The 17345-nt window shown below is 35.2% G+C and overlaps 1 protein-coding gene across 7 annotated transcripts in view; it reads left to right on the plus strand.

Moving 5' to 3' along the window:
- The window catches only part of SBF2 (SET binding factor 2), a 457341-nt gene that overhangs the window by 230321 nt on the left and 209675 nt on the right, over positions 1–17345 (plus strand). For all 7 annotated transcript variants that reach the window (XM_049713585.1, XM_049713586.1, XM_033404541.2 and 4 more), the window contains 2 exons: positions 15534–15666; positions 16924–17032. In XM_049713585.1, coding sequence (XP_049569542.1) covers positions 15534–15666; positions 16924–17032 — 242 coding nt within the window. The remainder of the gene's footprint in view (positions 1–15533; positions 15667–16923; positions 17033–17345) is intronic.

Here is a 17345-nt window from a genome sequence, read left to right on the forward strand (position 1 = left end):
AAAGATAAGAAAGGAAAGGAGAAAGAAAGATGCTTCTAAAACAGCACTGTATGCAGAGTTGTAGTTCTCAGAGCATGTGGTACTGATAATTCTGCTAAAGGCATGCTCTTATCACCAGTCATTTTGGTTGGACTGTTGTTGAAGGTCAGTATTAGACCATTATCAGAGTTCACTACCTGGGTTGGGGGTGGGGTAGTGGTGGTAGATTTTACAAAGCACAGACAGGAAGCAGATAAGACTCTAAGATTCTTTTGTAGCCTTGACTAGTTTTCCTGTAAAAAAGTCTAAATGTAATGATAGCATTTCCTTGGTTCTTCTCTCCAAGGATTGTTATGATAATGAATTTGTTTTTCACAGTTTCAGAGGTCTCTGTGTTTGCCTGAAGTAATTATGTGGACTGCTGCCATTACCCGCCTCATTCCTTAAAATTTTCTGTTAACCATCTTCATCTCCAACTTAACACCTATTTTATTTATTTGTTTGTATCTTTTTGTAGTCTATGTGAATTGTTTTTGTTTACCTGAAGACTTGTGTTTTGTGTGGAAAATTGTAATTTTTTTACGTTAATAAGATTATATTCACAAGAACTGGTTGCTGTAGCCCCTCTGATTTTTTAATCTAATCCATAGCTCAGGTATCCTTCCTTGACCCAAATAATTTTGTGAAATTCTCATGACATCTTTTGTCATATATATTAACCTATAATTTGGTTTTTAACTACAAATACATTAGTTTTAGAATACTTATTTCCTAATTTTTATAGTATACTACTTATTAGACATTTTTAAAGTCACAGACTAAAATGATCTTGGGCCTTTAGCTATTGTCACTTTGTTTCCATAGTAAAACAACATTAGGCATGTAACATCTGTGTTTATTGGTATTTTATTGACATATATAAGTTTAAGGTTTACAATGTGGTGATTTGATGCTTGTATATACTGAAAAATAATTACCACAATAAGATTAGTTAATGTCTCCATCCCCTCACATAACTATCATTTGTGTGTGTGCTGTTAACATTTAGCATCTACTTTTTTCACTGTTTTCAAGGATGTAATACAGTATTGTTAATTATAGTCACCATGCTGTACATTAGATTCTCAGAATTTATTCATCTTATACCTGGAATTTTTACGCTTTGACCAGTATCTTCCCACTTGCCCCACCCCTTAGCCCCTGGCAACCACCATTCTACTCTTTATTTCTATGAGTTCAGTTTTTTTTAGATTCCATATATAAATGAGAATATATAGAGTATTTTTCTTTCTCTATCTGACATTTCACTTAGCATAGTGCCTTCAGGGTCTATAGTGCCTTCAGGGTCTATCCATGTTGTCATGAAAGACAGGGTTTCTTCCTTTTTATGGTTGAATAATATTCCAGTGTAGTATATATATTTTTTCTTTTTCCATTCATCTGTTGATGGACACTTAGGTTGTTTCCATGTCCTGGCTATTGTGAATAATGCTACAATGAACACATGAGTGTAGATACCTCTTTGAGATAGTGATTTCATTTCCTTTGGATATATACCCAGAAGTGGAATAGCTAGATCATATGGTAGTTCTATTTTTCATTTCTTGAGGAAGCTTCATACTGTTTAACATAGTAGCTGGACCAATTTACATCCCCACCAACAGTGTAGAAGAATTCCCTCTTCTCTTTTGATAATAATCATTCTAGGGGCTTCCCTGGTGGCGCAGTGGTTGGGAGGCTGTCTGCTAATGCGGGGGACACGGTTCGAGCCCTGGTCTGGGAGGATCCCATATGCCGTGGAGCGACTGGGCCCATGAGCCACGGCTGCTGAGCCTGCGCCTCTGGAGCCTGTGCTCCGCAACGGGAGAGGCCACGATAGTCAGAGGCCCGCGCACCACGATGAAGAGTGGTCCCCACTTGCCACAACTAGAGAAAGCCCTCACACAGAAACGAAGACCCAACACAGCAAAAATAAATAAATAAATTACTAAACTCCTACCCCCAACATCTTACAAAAAAAAAAAATCATTCTGACTGTTGTAAGATGGTATCTCATTGTGGTTTTGATTTACATTTCCTTGATGATTAGTGAAGTTGAGCATCTTTTCATGTGCCTGTTGGCATTTGTATATCTTCTTTGGAAAAACATCTATTCAAGTCCTTTGCCCATTTTTTAATCTTTTTTTTTCTTTTTGGTATTGAGTTGTATGAGTTCCTGATATATTTTAGATATTAATATCTTATCAAATAGATGGTTTGCATGTAATTTCTCCTATTCTGTAGACTGCCTTTTCGTTTTGCTGATAGTTTCTTTTGCTGTTCAGAAACTTTTTAGTTGGTGTAGTCCCACTTGTTTATTTTTGCTTTTGCTGCTTGAGCTTTGGGTGTCACATCCAAAAAATCATTGCCAAGACCAATATCAAGAAGATTTTTCCCTGTTTCCTTTAGTAGTTTTATAGTTTTGGTTCTTTTATTATTTAATACACTTCATGTTATTTTTTGTGAATGGTGTGAGTTAGGGGTCCAATTTCATTCTTTTGTGCACGAATATCCAATTTTTCCAGCATCACTTGTTGAAGAGATTGTCCTTTCCTCATTGAATATTTTTGGCTTCTTTGTCAAATATTAGTTGACTGCATAAGTGTGAGCTTCTTCTACACTTTCAATTCTATTCCATTGATCTATGTGTCTGTTTTTTATGCCAATACTATACTTTTTGATTATTGTAGCCTTGTAATATAGTTTAAAATCAAGAATTGTGAAACCTCTAGCTCTGTTCTTCTTTCTCAGGATCCCTTTGGCTATCTAGGGACTTATATGAATTTTAGGACTGATTTTTTTTCTATGTCTATGAAAAATATAATTATTTTGATTGCCTTGAATCCATAGGTGGTTTGAGGTAGTATGGATATTTCAACAATGTTAATTCTTCTGATTTATGAATATGGGATATATTTCAATTTATTTGTGTCTTCTTCAGTTTCTTTCATCAAAGTGTCATAGTTTTCAATGTACAGATCTTTTACCTCCTTGGTTAAATTTATTCCTAAGTATTTTATTCATTTTGATGCTACTGTAAATGGGATTATTGTAGTTCTTTTTCAGATAGTTCATTGTTAGTATATAGAAATGCAACTGGTTTGTATGTTGATTTTATATCCTGTAACTTTACTGAATTTGTTTATTAGTTCTAACAACTCTTTGGTGGAGTCTTTAGGATTTTCTATATATAAGATCATATCATCTGCAAATGGAGACAGTTTTACGTCTTCCATTCGGATTTGGATGCTTTCTATTTCGTTTTCTTCCCTAATTGCTCTGGCTAGGACTTCCGGTACTGTGTTGAAGAGGAGTGGGCAGCTTGTCCTGTTCCTGATCTTAGCAGGAAAGCTTTCATGCTTTCACTGTTAAATATTCAATAAGATGTTAGCTGTGGGCTTGTCATATGTGGCATTTATTATGTTGGGGTATGTTTTTTCCATACCCAATTTGTTGAGAGTTTTTATCATGAAAGAATGTTCAATCAGATGTTTTTTCTGCGTCTGTTGAGATAATCATAGGATTTTTTTAATCTTTAATTTCATTAGTGTGGTATATCACGTTGATGGATTTGTATATGTTGAACTCTCCTTACATTCTGGGAGTAAATTCCACTTGACCATTGTATATGATCCTTTTAATGTGCTGAATTTATTTTGCTGGTGTTTTATTGAGAATTTTCGTGTCTATGTTAATCAGTAATATTGGCCTGCAGTTTTCTTTTCTTACAGAGTCCTTACATGGCTTTATTATTAGGGTAATTCTGGCCTTAGGGAGTGTTCCTTCCTCTTCAGTTTTTTGGAAGAGTTTGAGAAGAATTGGTATTAATTCTTCTCTAAGTGTTTGGTAGAATTCACCAGTGAAACCATCTGGTCCAGAACTTTACATTGTTGGGAGGTTTTGATTACCGTTTCAATCTCCTTATTCATTATTGCTCTGATCAAGATTTTTATTTCCTCATGATTCCATCTTGGTATAAACTTTTTTATATGCATACTTTCTTTTTGCTCACCCATATTTAGTCAGTTTTTCATTAGCAATTATTGAGTCAATATTTCTGTGTATTATATCTAATACTAAATATAGTTTTTTAAAAATTATTAAAATAGCTAGAGTTTTTCTTCAGTTTATCTTATAAACATAATTTTTCCTTTTTACATAAATATCCTTAAAATGTTGATTGTAACCATAACTTGCTATTTAGAAAGTTATTTCTGCTTTTAAATATTTTAATGGAAAACTTCTGGCATTCTCTCTTTTGTCTTCCTCTGGAAAAGCTTCTGTTTGTAATGCTATATAATTATTCTTAAAGTGACATTAACTTTTATAAGAGTATCAAAAATAATTTATGTTCCTGAAATAGAAGAAAGATGTCAGAGGAAAGAATGAAGGCTTAGGTTGTGGAAAATGGTTCTCTTTAAAGGTAACACCTTTAAGAAGAATATGTTGATTGGTAAATTTATGAACCACATGATGAGTGCATCAGTTGTAGAATGATTTTTGTTCTTTTTCCTTAAATGATCAAAATCTAGTGTCTTGGATCATATTACTATTTTCATTAGTTTTCCTAGATTATTCATATAGCATTATTAGTTGTTTTAGTCTTATTCTCAGTTATAATGGAAAAAACTGAAGTAGCCGTTTTCTTTCTCAATACATGTAGTTTAAAAGGTAGTTGGAGGGACTTCCCTGATGGCGCAGTGGTTAAGAATCCACCTGCCAATGCAGGGGACACGGGTTCGAGCCCTGGTCTGGGAAGATCACACATGCTGCGCAGCAACTAAGCCTGTGCGTCACAACTACTGAGCCTGCACTCTGGAACCCGTGAGCCACAGCTACTGAAGCCTGCGCACCTAGAGCCCATGCTCTGCAACAAGAGAAGCCACCGCAATGAGAAGCCTGTGCACCACAATGAAGGGTAGCCCCCGCTCGCACACAGCAATGAAGAGAGAGAAAGCCCGCACGCAGCAACGAAGACCCAATGTGACCGAAAATTAATTAATTTTTAAAATTAAAAAAAAGAAAAAATGGTAGTTGGAGAATTTGCGGGCACAAGAGTTTAGACCGTTACTATAAATGGCATATTGTGCTCTAGGTGGAAAAGAAGGAAATAGGAAATGTAGTGTTTTACTGTAACTATATTTATGATTAATCACTTTTTGACCGTTTATAAATTTATTTATTTATTTAGGGCTGTGCTGGGTCTTTGTTGCTGCGCGCGGGCTTTCTCTAGTTGCGGCGAGTGGGCCTACTCTTCGTTATGGTGCACGGGCTTCTTACTGCGGCGCGCGGGCTCAGTAATTGTGGCATCTGTGCTCAGTAGTTGTCGCTCGCGGGCTCCAGAGCGCAGGCTCAGCAGTTGTGGTACACTGGCTTAGTTGCTCCGCGGCATGTGGGATCTTCCTGGACCAGGGATCAAACCTACGTCCCCTGCGTTGGCAAGCGGATTCTTAACCATTGCACCACCAGGGAAATCTATAATTTTTTGGCAGTTGAGATGTCAACTGTTTGTCTTGGGGATTTGAAACAAATCTTCTCACTCGTCTGTTCTGGAGCACTTTTCTGAAGAAACTTCTTACCATGTCTGCTTTATTACAGAGTCCTAAAATTTCTAGGGAAGACTGTTCAATTTACGTTTTGGTAATAAATAGCACAAAGAATAAACTTTCTATAATGCCTATCTGCAGGAGTATATTTTTCTCATCGGATGTTTACAAAACCATTGCCATGTGCCAGGTCCTGTGCTAGTCACTAAGGATATAAAGATGAAACAACCTCAGCCCTTATCCCAGATAATACTTTTAGCCTAGTGGAGAAACAGATACATTTTTAAAATTACAGTACAGTATAATTAGTGCAGTAATAGAGATACTAAGAGCTAACTCTTACTAGCTAGAAAAGTGGAAGAAGGACGTTCTAGGCAGAAAGAAGAACGTAAGCAACGGTATAGAGCCATGACAGGCCTTCATGAAATGGTAAGATGTTTGATGAAGCTTGAGCATTCAGAAGTAGTCAGAATGTTATCAGGAAATTGATTGTTTTCTTTTCAAAATTAAACATTAAATATTTATGCTAGTTTTATAAAGGAAACCATTTTAAAAATACCAAAGACTGACAGTCATTGACCAATGGAGTGCTTGTTGACTAATGTACTACGCTTGCTAGAATTACACATAAAGTATGTGCTTGCTACATGATATCATTTGAGGACAGTTCATAAGAATCCTGATTCAAAACGATCTTCTCCATTTTCCTTTTATGGCGTTTAAATGCTACCACTAAATAGTTACCTCTGTCTTTGAATTGAGTTATCCTTTAATGAACGCAGATGTCTGAGGCAAGATAACTATTAACTGTTATCCACCATTGTCACAAAGTTCTCTTGTGTAAAATATCATTTTGCTGTTTTTGGCCCCGCGCTGCACAACATGTGGGATCTTAGTTCCCCAACCAGGGATCAAATGTGTGGGCCCACTGCAGTGGAAGCACTGAGTCTTAACCATGGACTACCAGGGAAGTTCCTCTTTGAGCACTTTAGAGATTAATATTCTTATAAAATATGGTTATTCCAACAATTAAGTATGCAACTTACAAATGGTGGCAGGATAAATTATCCTCTTTTCTGTGCTCTGTGGCATTTTTTACAGGTCTCTATTCTGTTGTGTGTTAACTGTTTTTTTACCAACCTGCCATCTTCACTGAGCTGTGAGCTCCTACAAACCTGCCTCAATTTTTTTTATATCTATCCCTAGAGTTTAGCATATCTCAGCAGCTAGGTAAAGGTTTAACAGTAGAGGCAGGGAAGAAAGTGGAGAAGAAAGTTTTAATTAAAAGAGTTCGTTCTGCCAAGGCACTTGCTTCCTGTTTGTTCCTTGCTTTAATTCTCCAGTTATTCACTCTATATTATCCTTTCCCTTTGTTTGCTATTCCACTCCTAAAGCCTCTTTTGTTTCCTGCTTCTTAAATTTAAACATTAAAGTAGATTTAAAAACCTGGTCATTCAGAACAGGCACAGACTAGGAATCTGGACCATTTGGGGTTGATGTGATTACCCTTGACCCAGAGAACCAATTGTGTTGTTCAACAGGAAGGAAATGTGCTATACCTTTTTACAAAGTTTTGCTTGAGTTGGTCTTCTGTGGATTGTTACTTGGGCTATAGATATACAGTTTTAGATTTGAATTCTTTGTGGTCATAAGTATTTGTTAAATGACTTCTTGTATTTAAAGATTACCAGATTGCTAAACTCTACTTATAAGTATGTAAAGTGTATTTAATTCATGTCACGTTCAAGGGAATAAGCCCATGTTCATAACCACTAAAATATACCCATGCATACTTGCCCAGTTCAGTTACATTTCTTAGTTATTTTTTACTTAGAAGATTTCCATTTATAATATATTTGGAAATAATATACCGAATTTGTAACAAATATTAAACATTGCTTCTCAATGGTAGTTACAAAACTAAACTATATAAAGCTTTAGGTAATCTGGGAGGGTAGGGATTTTGTTTTTCTTCATTATTGTATTCCTGATACCTTGTGCATAGTAGCTACTCAACAAATAACAACCGAATGAATGAGAAATCTCCTTTTTCATGACTTGTATTAAGCCATAACCATTGTTAAGTTTTCTCCATTGTGGATTGACAGAATTATAGTAAATTGTTTAAGGCTTTTGGAAATATAGGCTGTCTTGAAAACCATGGCCTTCAGTTCCTCAATTTGCCCATTTGAAAGCTGAGACGTAGTGTTCTATTTGTGTAACATACCGTTATTATTCAGAGAAGGGGAGGATTCTGGAGAAAAGTTTTGGGTGTTGTTTTTTCAAAACGGGAAACAAATACTTTCATTAATGTTTGATGCTATGAATTTTAGAACTTTAACCCCTAAAGAAAAGTTAAGATCAGGAAGTAATTTTTCAGAATGTTTTACTATTTAAATAATCAACAGGATGTGTATGTACCATTATAGTGAAATCAGCAGTAATTATCACTGGAATGTTTGTTTTTCATATTGTTTTCTCCACTGTTATTGTGTAGCTTTGGATGGACGTTGGCTACCAAAGACTAGGAAACAATTCAAGGTTATTTAGAAAGCTGATTATGACTAGTAGTTCAAAGAAAATGAATTTCTAAATAACTCTGTGAACACAGCAACAAGTGTTGCTAGTTAGGAATAAAAACATTGATGTAATTTCTTAAAATATTTGAGATTGTTAATTATCTAAAGCTGAAGAAAGCATGTTATATTTAAAAATACAAAGTTTAAGCAATCCTTCAGTTAGTCACAGGTAAATTTTATTCTGTATTACATTAAATAATTTTCTGGATAATGAGAAGCTTACCCTTTAAGCACTAGAATATTATCCCAACTCATTTCTAATACATGAGACATAAATCCTCTATTAGTAAATATAGTCCAATATTTCACCCCTTGATATCACAAATTGATTGTTTTTACTGATATAAGTAGGTTAGAGTCCCTTAAAAGTGATGCCTTCCTTCTTCACAGTTTATCTACTACTACATGATGCCAGCTATGACTTTTATTTTCTGATGGATTATCTTTTGTGTGAGGGATTACAGAGGGTTCACATGGGAGTGGAAAGGGAAAAGTTCTTCCCTAGAGTCTTCAGGAAAAAAGCTTGGACTCCTTACTATGGTATACAAATTCTTCATGAACCTACCCTTGGCAAAACTACTTGTAGGTCTCTCTGAGTGCCTTTTCCTTCCTCAGTCCTCTGTTTCTTTGCATATGGTCTTCTGTCAACTTTGAAAGCCTTGATGCTCTTGTCTCCCTAACTCTAACTTCCGCTTATCCTTCAAAATACAACTTGAGTGTCAGCTCCTTTAGGTGGGCCCAGTGTGATCATAAAGGTCCTTAAAAGATGGAAGAGGGAAGCAAAAGAGTCAGTGTCAGAGTGGTGTACTCTGACATCACACAAGGGACAAAGACTCAACCGGCCTTACCAGCTTTGACGATAGAAGGGAGCCATGAGCTCAGGAATGTGGGCAGGTGCTGGAAGCTGGAAAAGCCAAGAGTAGGGCTTCTGACCTCCTGAACTTTAAGATAATATATTCATGTTGTTTTAAGCCATTAAGTTTGTGGTAATTTATTATAATAGCCATTGGAAATTAATACAACTGCAGACTTTTTTAATATAAATTTTTATTTTTAAAGGCTTTGACTCACGAGAAGTTGCTAAAATGGTACAGAGAATTCTCAAGAATACATCACCTACCTTCCCCCAACAATAATGTCTTATGTAATCATAGTACATTATAACAACCAGGGAATTGATATTGGCACAATACTATTAATTCAGGGAAGGAGTGACACTTCTCTGAGTAGACCTTCTTATGTAGTTTTGACTTCTCAAAACTTATTTAGGTCTCACGTCTTCAGAAAATAATATTAGATCAATCATGATGGGAAGAAATAAAAAAAAATTAAAACTGAAAACATACAGAAACAAACTCCACTCTCTTTCAAATGAATAACATAACCATACTGAAGAGGAAAAACTAATCAAAGTAACTGATAAACACAGTATTTGACTATATAACCTCAGTTTTGGAGAGAATTGCAAATAAATTATTAACTCCTTTTTAGTTGGTGTAATTTTTTTGAGTTAGAATGGCTGAAAAAATCATGCAGTTTATATATAAGATTTAGCAAATGAATAAATGTGTTTATTTTATTAGAATCCAGGGTTCTCAGTGGAAGAAGGGACATGCAAATATGTATTGGAGTCAGTGGGGAGACCCTATGAGAATAGATTGGAATTGAAAGTAATGATATGGACTCAGGATTTCTCAAATATATGTATATGTGTGTGTGTCTGTTTGTCTTTATGCATGTATATGCGTTCATGTATCTGCTGTATCTGCAGAAGTAGCCCAGAAACAAAGACACCCTAGAAGAAATGATCTAACATTTACCCTAAACCCCAGTATCCTTGATCTTTAATGCCATTCCTCACAAAAAGGAACCAGCCTCCTTGGAGAAGTGGCTGACTTCAGAGCAGGGACAGAGTAGGTAAAATATGAGCCTGGATTATTTTGTCAAGACAGAAAGTAAGAAGAAAAAAAATTGAGTTCATGTCACAGGGACACAGGAACTAGGTTTAAAGGGGTGCCCACTGTCTAAATCTAGGACTTAATTGGCACAAAAATAATTAAGGGCAGTAATGACTTATAGAATGTTGGAATAAAAGAATAGAAATCCAAAAAAAAAAAAAAATCCATGAGTCCATACTGATAATGGATATATAAATAAGCAGGTTAGTGGGGGAATAAATGAGGGTTCTGCTTATTGCAGAATGTTGAGTGCTGACTGGTGAATGTGGAGGAAGTGCTGGATTTGGAAAAGCATTTTATGATCATCATAGTAAAGACTGAGTCAGATAGTAATTATCAATAGATGCTAAATCTAGGCAGAAATTTTGGTGAGGAACAAGATATTTGCATGGTCTAAAGTGTCTGAACACAGATTGCTTATTAGTTACATGGAAAAATACGAAGTATACATTAGAGAAGTTAGATAGCAATAAACAAAAGTTTAGGTGAACAAAATTGACATCACCAAGGATAATGATTCTGGTTATGGCAGTATGAAGAGTTAATCCTCTCCCTAAAGAATCAGTGTGAAACTAGACAGAAATTGTTGTGCAGTTATTGTACAACTATTTCAGTGCTCTGGAAATTGACCAAAAGCAAACAACAAACTCAGAAGCATTTATTCATGCTAGACCTTTGGATAAGAATAGTAGGAACCTGCAGCATTCTTACCTGGGGTGGCTCCCATCTTTCCCACATGTCAGTACTATCAGTGAAAATGATAGTTTTGCCAGGGCAGGGCTGGTCATAAAACCAGCAACTTTGCTGCCAAAAGCGGGGAAAGCTTAAGCCCACAACATCATTGTCAGGAAAAATAATATTGAATCCAGAAGGAAATGAAAGGGAAAAAACTCTTAACTCTGCTTGTCTAAGTTATAATCCTATTTGGGGCTAGTGGCAGACCTGCTAGAAATTTAACAGGAAAATCCTGGTAATGAGAGAGTCATAGGAGGGCTAGATGAGACTCAGGACCAAGATGGCAACATAGGAGGCTCCTGAATTTCACTCTTTCACAGAGAGCTACACATGGAGCAATTCCCTGTGAGAGAAATCCAGAAACTAGTTAAGTTACTCCTGTACCTTGGGCTCCTAAGAAAATACCCACATTGAAATGGGTAGGAATGATGGAGATACACTCCTGCCATAAACCCCACTCCTTGCACAGCACCAAATAATGGAGAGGGAACCCCCAATGCCCAGCTTCTCCCTGAAGAGCAAAGGGTTGGGGCCACACATCTTGAACATCAACTTTTAAGGCTCCCACCTGAGGAATGGTTCCCTCAAACTCCTAGCTCTGAAAGCCAACAGAGTTTGTGTTCACAAGTCCCATAAGACTATAGAATACAAAGAAGCAGTTCTTAATGGGTGTGTGAGCACTTACTGTGGTTATCCCTCCAGGCTCAGTGCGGAGGGAGCAGGCAAAAATACCCTTCTCCCAGTGTTTCCCTAAAAGGTGTTTGACTGCATACTTTACAGGGTACAGCTTCTAATTAACACAGAGCTAGGTGCTGACTGCTGTCCTCACCAGAGCCTAAAAGAAAAAAGACTCACTTCAGCTTTCATGATATATATATACTGAAGGTGAAGCTATATAAAAATATATCTCATGCAAATAAAAGCCAAAGAAAAGCACAGGTAGCTACATTGATATCAGACAGAATAGACTTTAAGCCAAAAACTGTAATAAGAGACAAAGTCATTATATAATGATAAAATAGTCAGTTCATCAAGAGGTTATAACAACTGTAAATATTTATGCACCCAACATCAGAGTACTTAAATATATAAAGCAAATATTAACAGATCTGAAGGGAAAAGTTGACAGCAATACAATAATAGTAGAAGACTTCAGTACCCCACATTCAACAATGGATAAATCATCCAAACAGAAAATCAATAAGGCAAATAGTAAGGACTTAAACAACATGTTATAGCAGATGGACCTAACAGACATATGCAAAACCTTCCATCCAACAGCAACAAAATATACATACACATTCTTCTCAAGCACACATTGAACATTCTCCAGGATGAATTATATATTAGGCTACAAAACAAGTCTTAATAAATTTATGAAGATTAAAATCATATCAAGTGTGTTTTTCAACCAGGATGGTGTGAAACTAGAAATCAGTGTCAAGAAGAAAACTTGTAAATTCACAAATGTATAGAGATGAAACAACATGCTCCTGAACAACCAGTGGGTCAATGAAAACATCAAAAATATCATGAGACAAACGAAAATGGAAAAGCAAACACCAAAACTTACGGGATGCAGCAAACACAGATCTAAGAGGGAAGTTTACGGTGATAAATATCTACATTAAGAAAAAAGAAAGATCTCAAATATCCTAACTTTACATTCCAGGGAATTAGAAAAAGAACAAATGAAGCCTGACGTTAGTAGAAGGAAGGAAATAACAAAGATCAGAGCAAAAAATAAATGAAATAGAGAATAAAAAGACAGTAGAGGGCTTCCCTGGTGGCGCAGTGGTTGAGGGTCCGCCTGCCAATGGAGGAGACACGGGTTCGTGCCCCGGTCCGGGAAGATCCCACATGCCGCAGAGCGGCTGGGCCCGTGAGCCATGGCCACTGAGCCTGCGCGTCCGGAGCCTGTGCTCCGCAACGGGAGAGGCCACAGCAGTGAGAGGCCCGTGTAGCGCAAAAAAAAAAAAAAAAAAAAGACAGTAGAAAAGATCAATGAAGCTAACAGCTGTTTCTTAAAAAAGATAAGTAGAATTGACAAACCTTTAGCTAGACTTAGAAAAGAAAGAGAAAATACTCAAATAAGTAAAATCAGGTATGAAAGAGGGGACATGACAACTGGTACCACAGAAACACTAGGGATCATAAGTGAGTACTGTGAAAATACCAACAGTTAGGTAAACTAGAAGAATGAATAAATTCCTAGAAACATACAACCTACCAAAACGAAATAATAAATAGAAAATCTGAACAGAACAATTACTAAGGAGATTGAATCAGTAAACAAAAACATTCCCAAAAGAAAAAGTCCAGGACCACATGGCTTCACTGGTGAATCCAACCAAAAATTTAAAGAAGAATTAATACCTGTCCATTAAAAACTCTTCCAAAAAATGGAAGTGGGAACACTTCCAAACTCATTTTAAAAGGCCAGCATTACTACCCTGATACCAAAGCCAGACTTGGACACTACAAGAAAAGGAAACTAGAAGCCAACATCCCTGATGAACTTAGATGAAAAAATCCTCAACAAAATATTGGCAAACCAAATTCAACAACATGTTAAAGGATCATAGACCATGATTGAGTAGGATTTACTCCTAGGATGCAAGATAGTTTAGTGAGCAAATGAATAAATCGTTCTCTTTGAAATGGTTAATTTTATGTTATGTGAATTTTATCTCAGTAAAAGAAAAATTTAAGGTTGTGGAAATGCTCCATATTGAATGAGAATAAAGAAACATGACAGCTAAATGGAATATTGAGCTTAGAATGAATCCTGATGGTAGGGGAAAAGCTCCAAAGAATAACATTGAGTCAGTGGACAAAATTGGAATACAAATGTAAGATTAGACTTCAAGTATTGCAACATGTTTAATTTACTGAGGATGATAACCATACTGTGGTTAGGAAGACATTATCTTTATTCTTACAAAAAACACACTGAAGTATTTAGGGGTAAATGTCGTGATGTGTACATTCACATGGCTCAGAAAAACGTGTGTGTGTTTGTAGAAAAGAGTCAGGGCATGCTAGTACATAAGTACAAATGTTAAAGCAAATGGAGCAAAATTTTAACATTAGGTGAATCATTGTGAAGGGTAGATGGGTGCCCTGTGCACTATTCTTACAACTTTTCTGTAAGCCTTAAATTATTCCCGCCCCGCAAAAAAAATGTTTAACGTATCTATGATCCAGTTTAACAACTGTAGCATCATAGATATAGTTGAAACTTCCTGCGTATGCCTTCTCATCCCAGAGTTATATACTATCCCAAATTTGGTATTTTTTAGTCCCAGATATATCTTTATATTTTGACTGTATGTTTGTATATACCAGAACAATATGTAGTAGCATTTTGTATGGTTTTAAACAATATATAAATGCTGTCATTCTATAGCATCACTTTATACCTTACTTTCCTCACTCGATATTATATTTGGGAGAGTTATTCATGTTGATATATGTAGCACTAGCTCTCTTATTTTCACTGCTGTAAAGGTATCCCAAAAGTCTTAGTGATGTTTTAATCTATCTTAAATTCACAAGTATAAATGTTACAGACCTACCCCCAAAAGCCGTATCACTTGAAAATTGTATTTAAATTTCTTTAATAATTATTTCATTTTATAAATTTGGTGGTTTTTTAAAAAAATCTTTATTGGAGTATAATTGCTTTTCATTTTATAAATTTTGAATAATAAAACTTTAGTTTTTTGTTTCAGTCAACATTTGCCATCTTCAATCAGAGGAAGTTTAATTTATAGTATGATTTTACTATAATTTATTCTTCATTCTTACATTTAGGATGTGCCCACTTTTTTCATTGTTTAAATACTTCTACAACGTACCTTTTTGTACCTTATCTTCTTGGGTACATGTGAGAGAGTTTCTGTGATAAATAACTAATAATGGAATTACTAAAATTACTGTAATAACTAGATGGTAGGGTATATGCATCTTAAGTTTCTTTATATTCCTCACAGCAGTATGTATGATAGTTCCTTTCCCTGCCATCCTCATAAAAACTTAGAATTGTCAGGCTTTGATTTTGGATATTGTAGTAGGTTTAATATCATACCTCATGAATTTATTAAGTTGAATTTTTCTGATTATTAGAAGTTTTGGAGCTTCTTTTCATGTTTATCATTTTGATTTCCTCTTTTGTAAATTGTAAATTCATATTATTCTCTTACGTTGCTTTTTTCTTGTTGATTTTAGTGGGGATTTTTAAACTTGTCAGCAATGTGCTATTTCCAAGAGTAGAGAAAGGTTGATGTAAAAAGGTGGAAAAAAGATATACCAGGAAAATTTCAATAACAAAACTGGTATGGTTATGTTAACATCAGACAAATGGACTTTAAAAGGGAAAAATGTTATTAGAACAATGCCAAGGATCTAAAACAGAAATTTAAGTACAGACCTTGGAGATTAAGTTGAAAAGAAGGTAATGGTGTATTTCCAAACAACTAATATATTCAATGAGTGTTACACTGATTAGACAAACAAAACTGAAAGTTTGGGAAAGAAATACCCTTAGGCTCTATGGAATTTATAGTTTAACCAAATATTTTTCTTCAGAGATTTTTAAAATATTGGCTTTTTCATTCCATGTCATTCTAAGTCTTCGTTGGCAGCACATGTAAAATTAAATGCATTTGGTAATCATTTGCTCTTTGTGTTTTCAGGAATTCAGAATGTCCTCAGCCTCTTCTGTGCAGTCCTCACAGAAAATAAGGTTCTCTTCCATTCTGCAAGTTTCCAGAGACTTAGTGATGCTTGTAGAGCCCTGGAATCATTAATGTTTCCTCTTAAATATAGGTGAGAGTTTTTATTTGGTATCTTTATTTATTCCCAAATCATGCATTACTTATCGATGATCAGTCAAAACATCATAGCACGACAGTTTTGAATGACAAGGGCATATGTTATAAAGTTACATTGTTGTAGGAGTCATGATTCTGATAGGAATTAGCCTGGAATTTGGAACTTTTCCAAGTTGTCTATTATTGAGTGGTGATTTATTTCATGAAAAAATAATTAATTTGAATAGTATTGTCAGCAACATTTAATTCCCTTTGAATATAGTAGGAGATAAAAATCTTAAGATAGTACTGTCTGACTATTTACTGTTAAGGAATTATTATTAATTTGAGGGGTTATAGTGTATTATGGTTTTATTTTTTAAAGAGCCCTTATCTTTTTCAGATATATACTAAAGTATGTATAAATGATATGTCTGGGATTTGCTCCAAACAATATGGTAGGGAAGAGAACAAAAATGGGTAGAAATATGTATGTGGCCATGCATTGGTGATTGTCAAAACTGAATTAGATACATGGGGCTTTATTTTCCTTTTTTCTCTATTTTCCGGGGGGAGAGGGAAGTTAATTTTTCATAATAAAAAGTAAAAAATAAAACAACCTAAACAAGTGATGACTTAGAGTGCTGTAAGTAGAATATTTTATTTTAATACTCTTTTTTATCAATTTGATAATCACAATATCTAGGAAACTTAAGTTTATACAAACTAGAAAAAATTTAGACAGTCTACAGATTTTATTAAATTTTTTTAACCTATGAGCTTTTCTTAACTCCTGGATAATAGAGCATTCTAAACCTTTGTTTTTGTACCTTGCCATTCTTATTAAATACAAAAATCAAGTATAGAAAATGGAATTTGAATGATTGTTTTATATAGACAAATAAACCATCACCAATATTGAGGGAGCAGACCGATCAGGGAGTCAGTATTACCACCTGATGTCAGATTGCTGTGTACGGAAAAATTATTTCAAGCAAGTTTGAACAACCTAAAGAGACTGCTTGCCTAGGGGTAAGGGATAAGGAAGCGGCCCTTGTTTACTTTATATCTTGTTATATTGGATCATATCTTTCACATGAAGATTTTTAAAAAAACTTTTTTCCCCAAGAATTTAATATTAACAACCTGGCGAATATTATTGATAATTTCTAAACATAGGTAATCTAAAATTCACACAGCATAAAAATGAAAGAAAGGTATGTTATATTACCGAAGAACAAATATATCTCATGTATGTTTTTATTATTTCCAGTTATCCTTATATTCCTATTCTCCCGGCTCAGCTACTGGAAGTTCTGAGTTCCCCAACGCCTTTCATTATTGGAGTACATTCTGTCTTTAAAACTGATGTTCATGAGCTTGTAAGTATTCATCTTTATTTTTATTTTATTTTATTTTTTAACATCTTTATTGGAGTATAATTGCATTACAGTGGTGTGTTAGTTTCTGCTTTATAGCAAAGTGAATCAGCTATACATATACATATATCCCCATGTCTCCTCCCTCTTGCGTCTCCCTCCCACCCTCCCTATCCCACCCCTCTAGGTTGTCAAAAAGCACTGAGGTGATCTCCCTGTGCTATGCAGCTGCTTCCAACTAGCTGTCTATTTTACCTTTGGTAGTATATATATGCCCATGCCATTCTCTCACTTTGTCCCAGCTTACCCTTCCGCC

This window comes from Orcinus orca, chromosome 8, assembly GCF_937001465.1.
Source record: "Orcinus orca chromosome 8, mOrcOrc1.1, whole genome shotgun sequence".
Classification (NCBI taxonomy): domain Eukaryota; kingdom Metazoa; phylum Chordata; class Mammalia; order Artiodactyla; family Delphinidae; genus Orcinus; species Orcinus orca.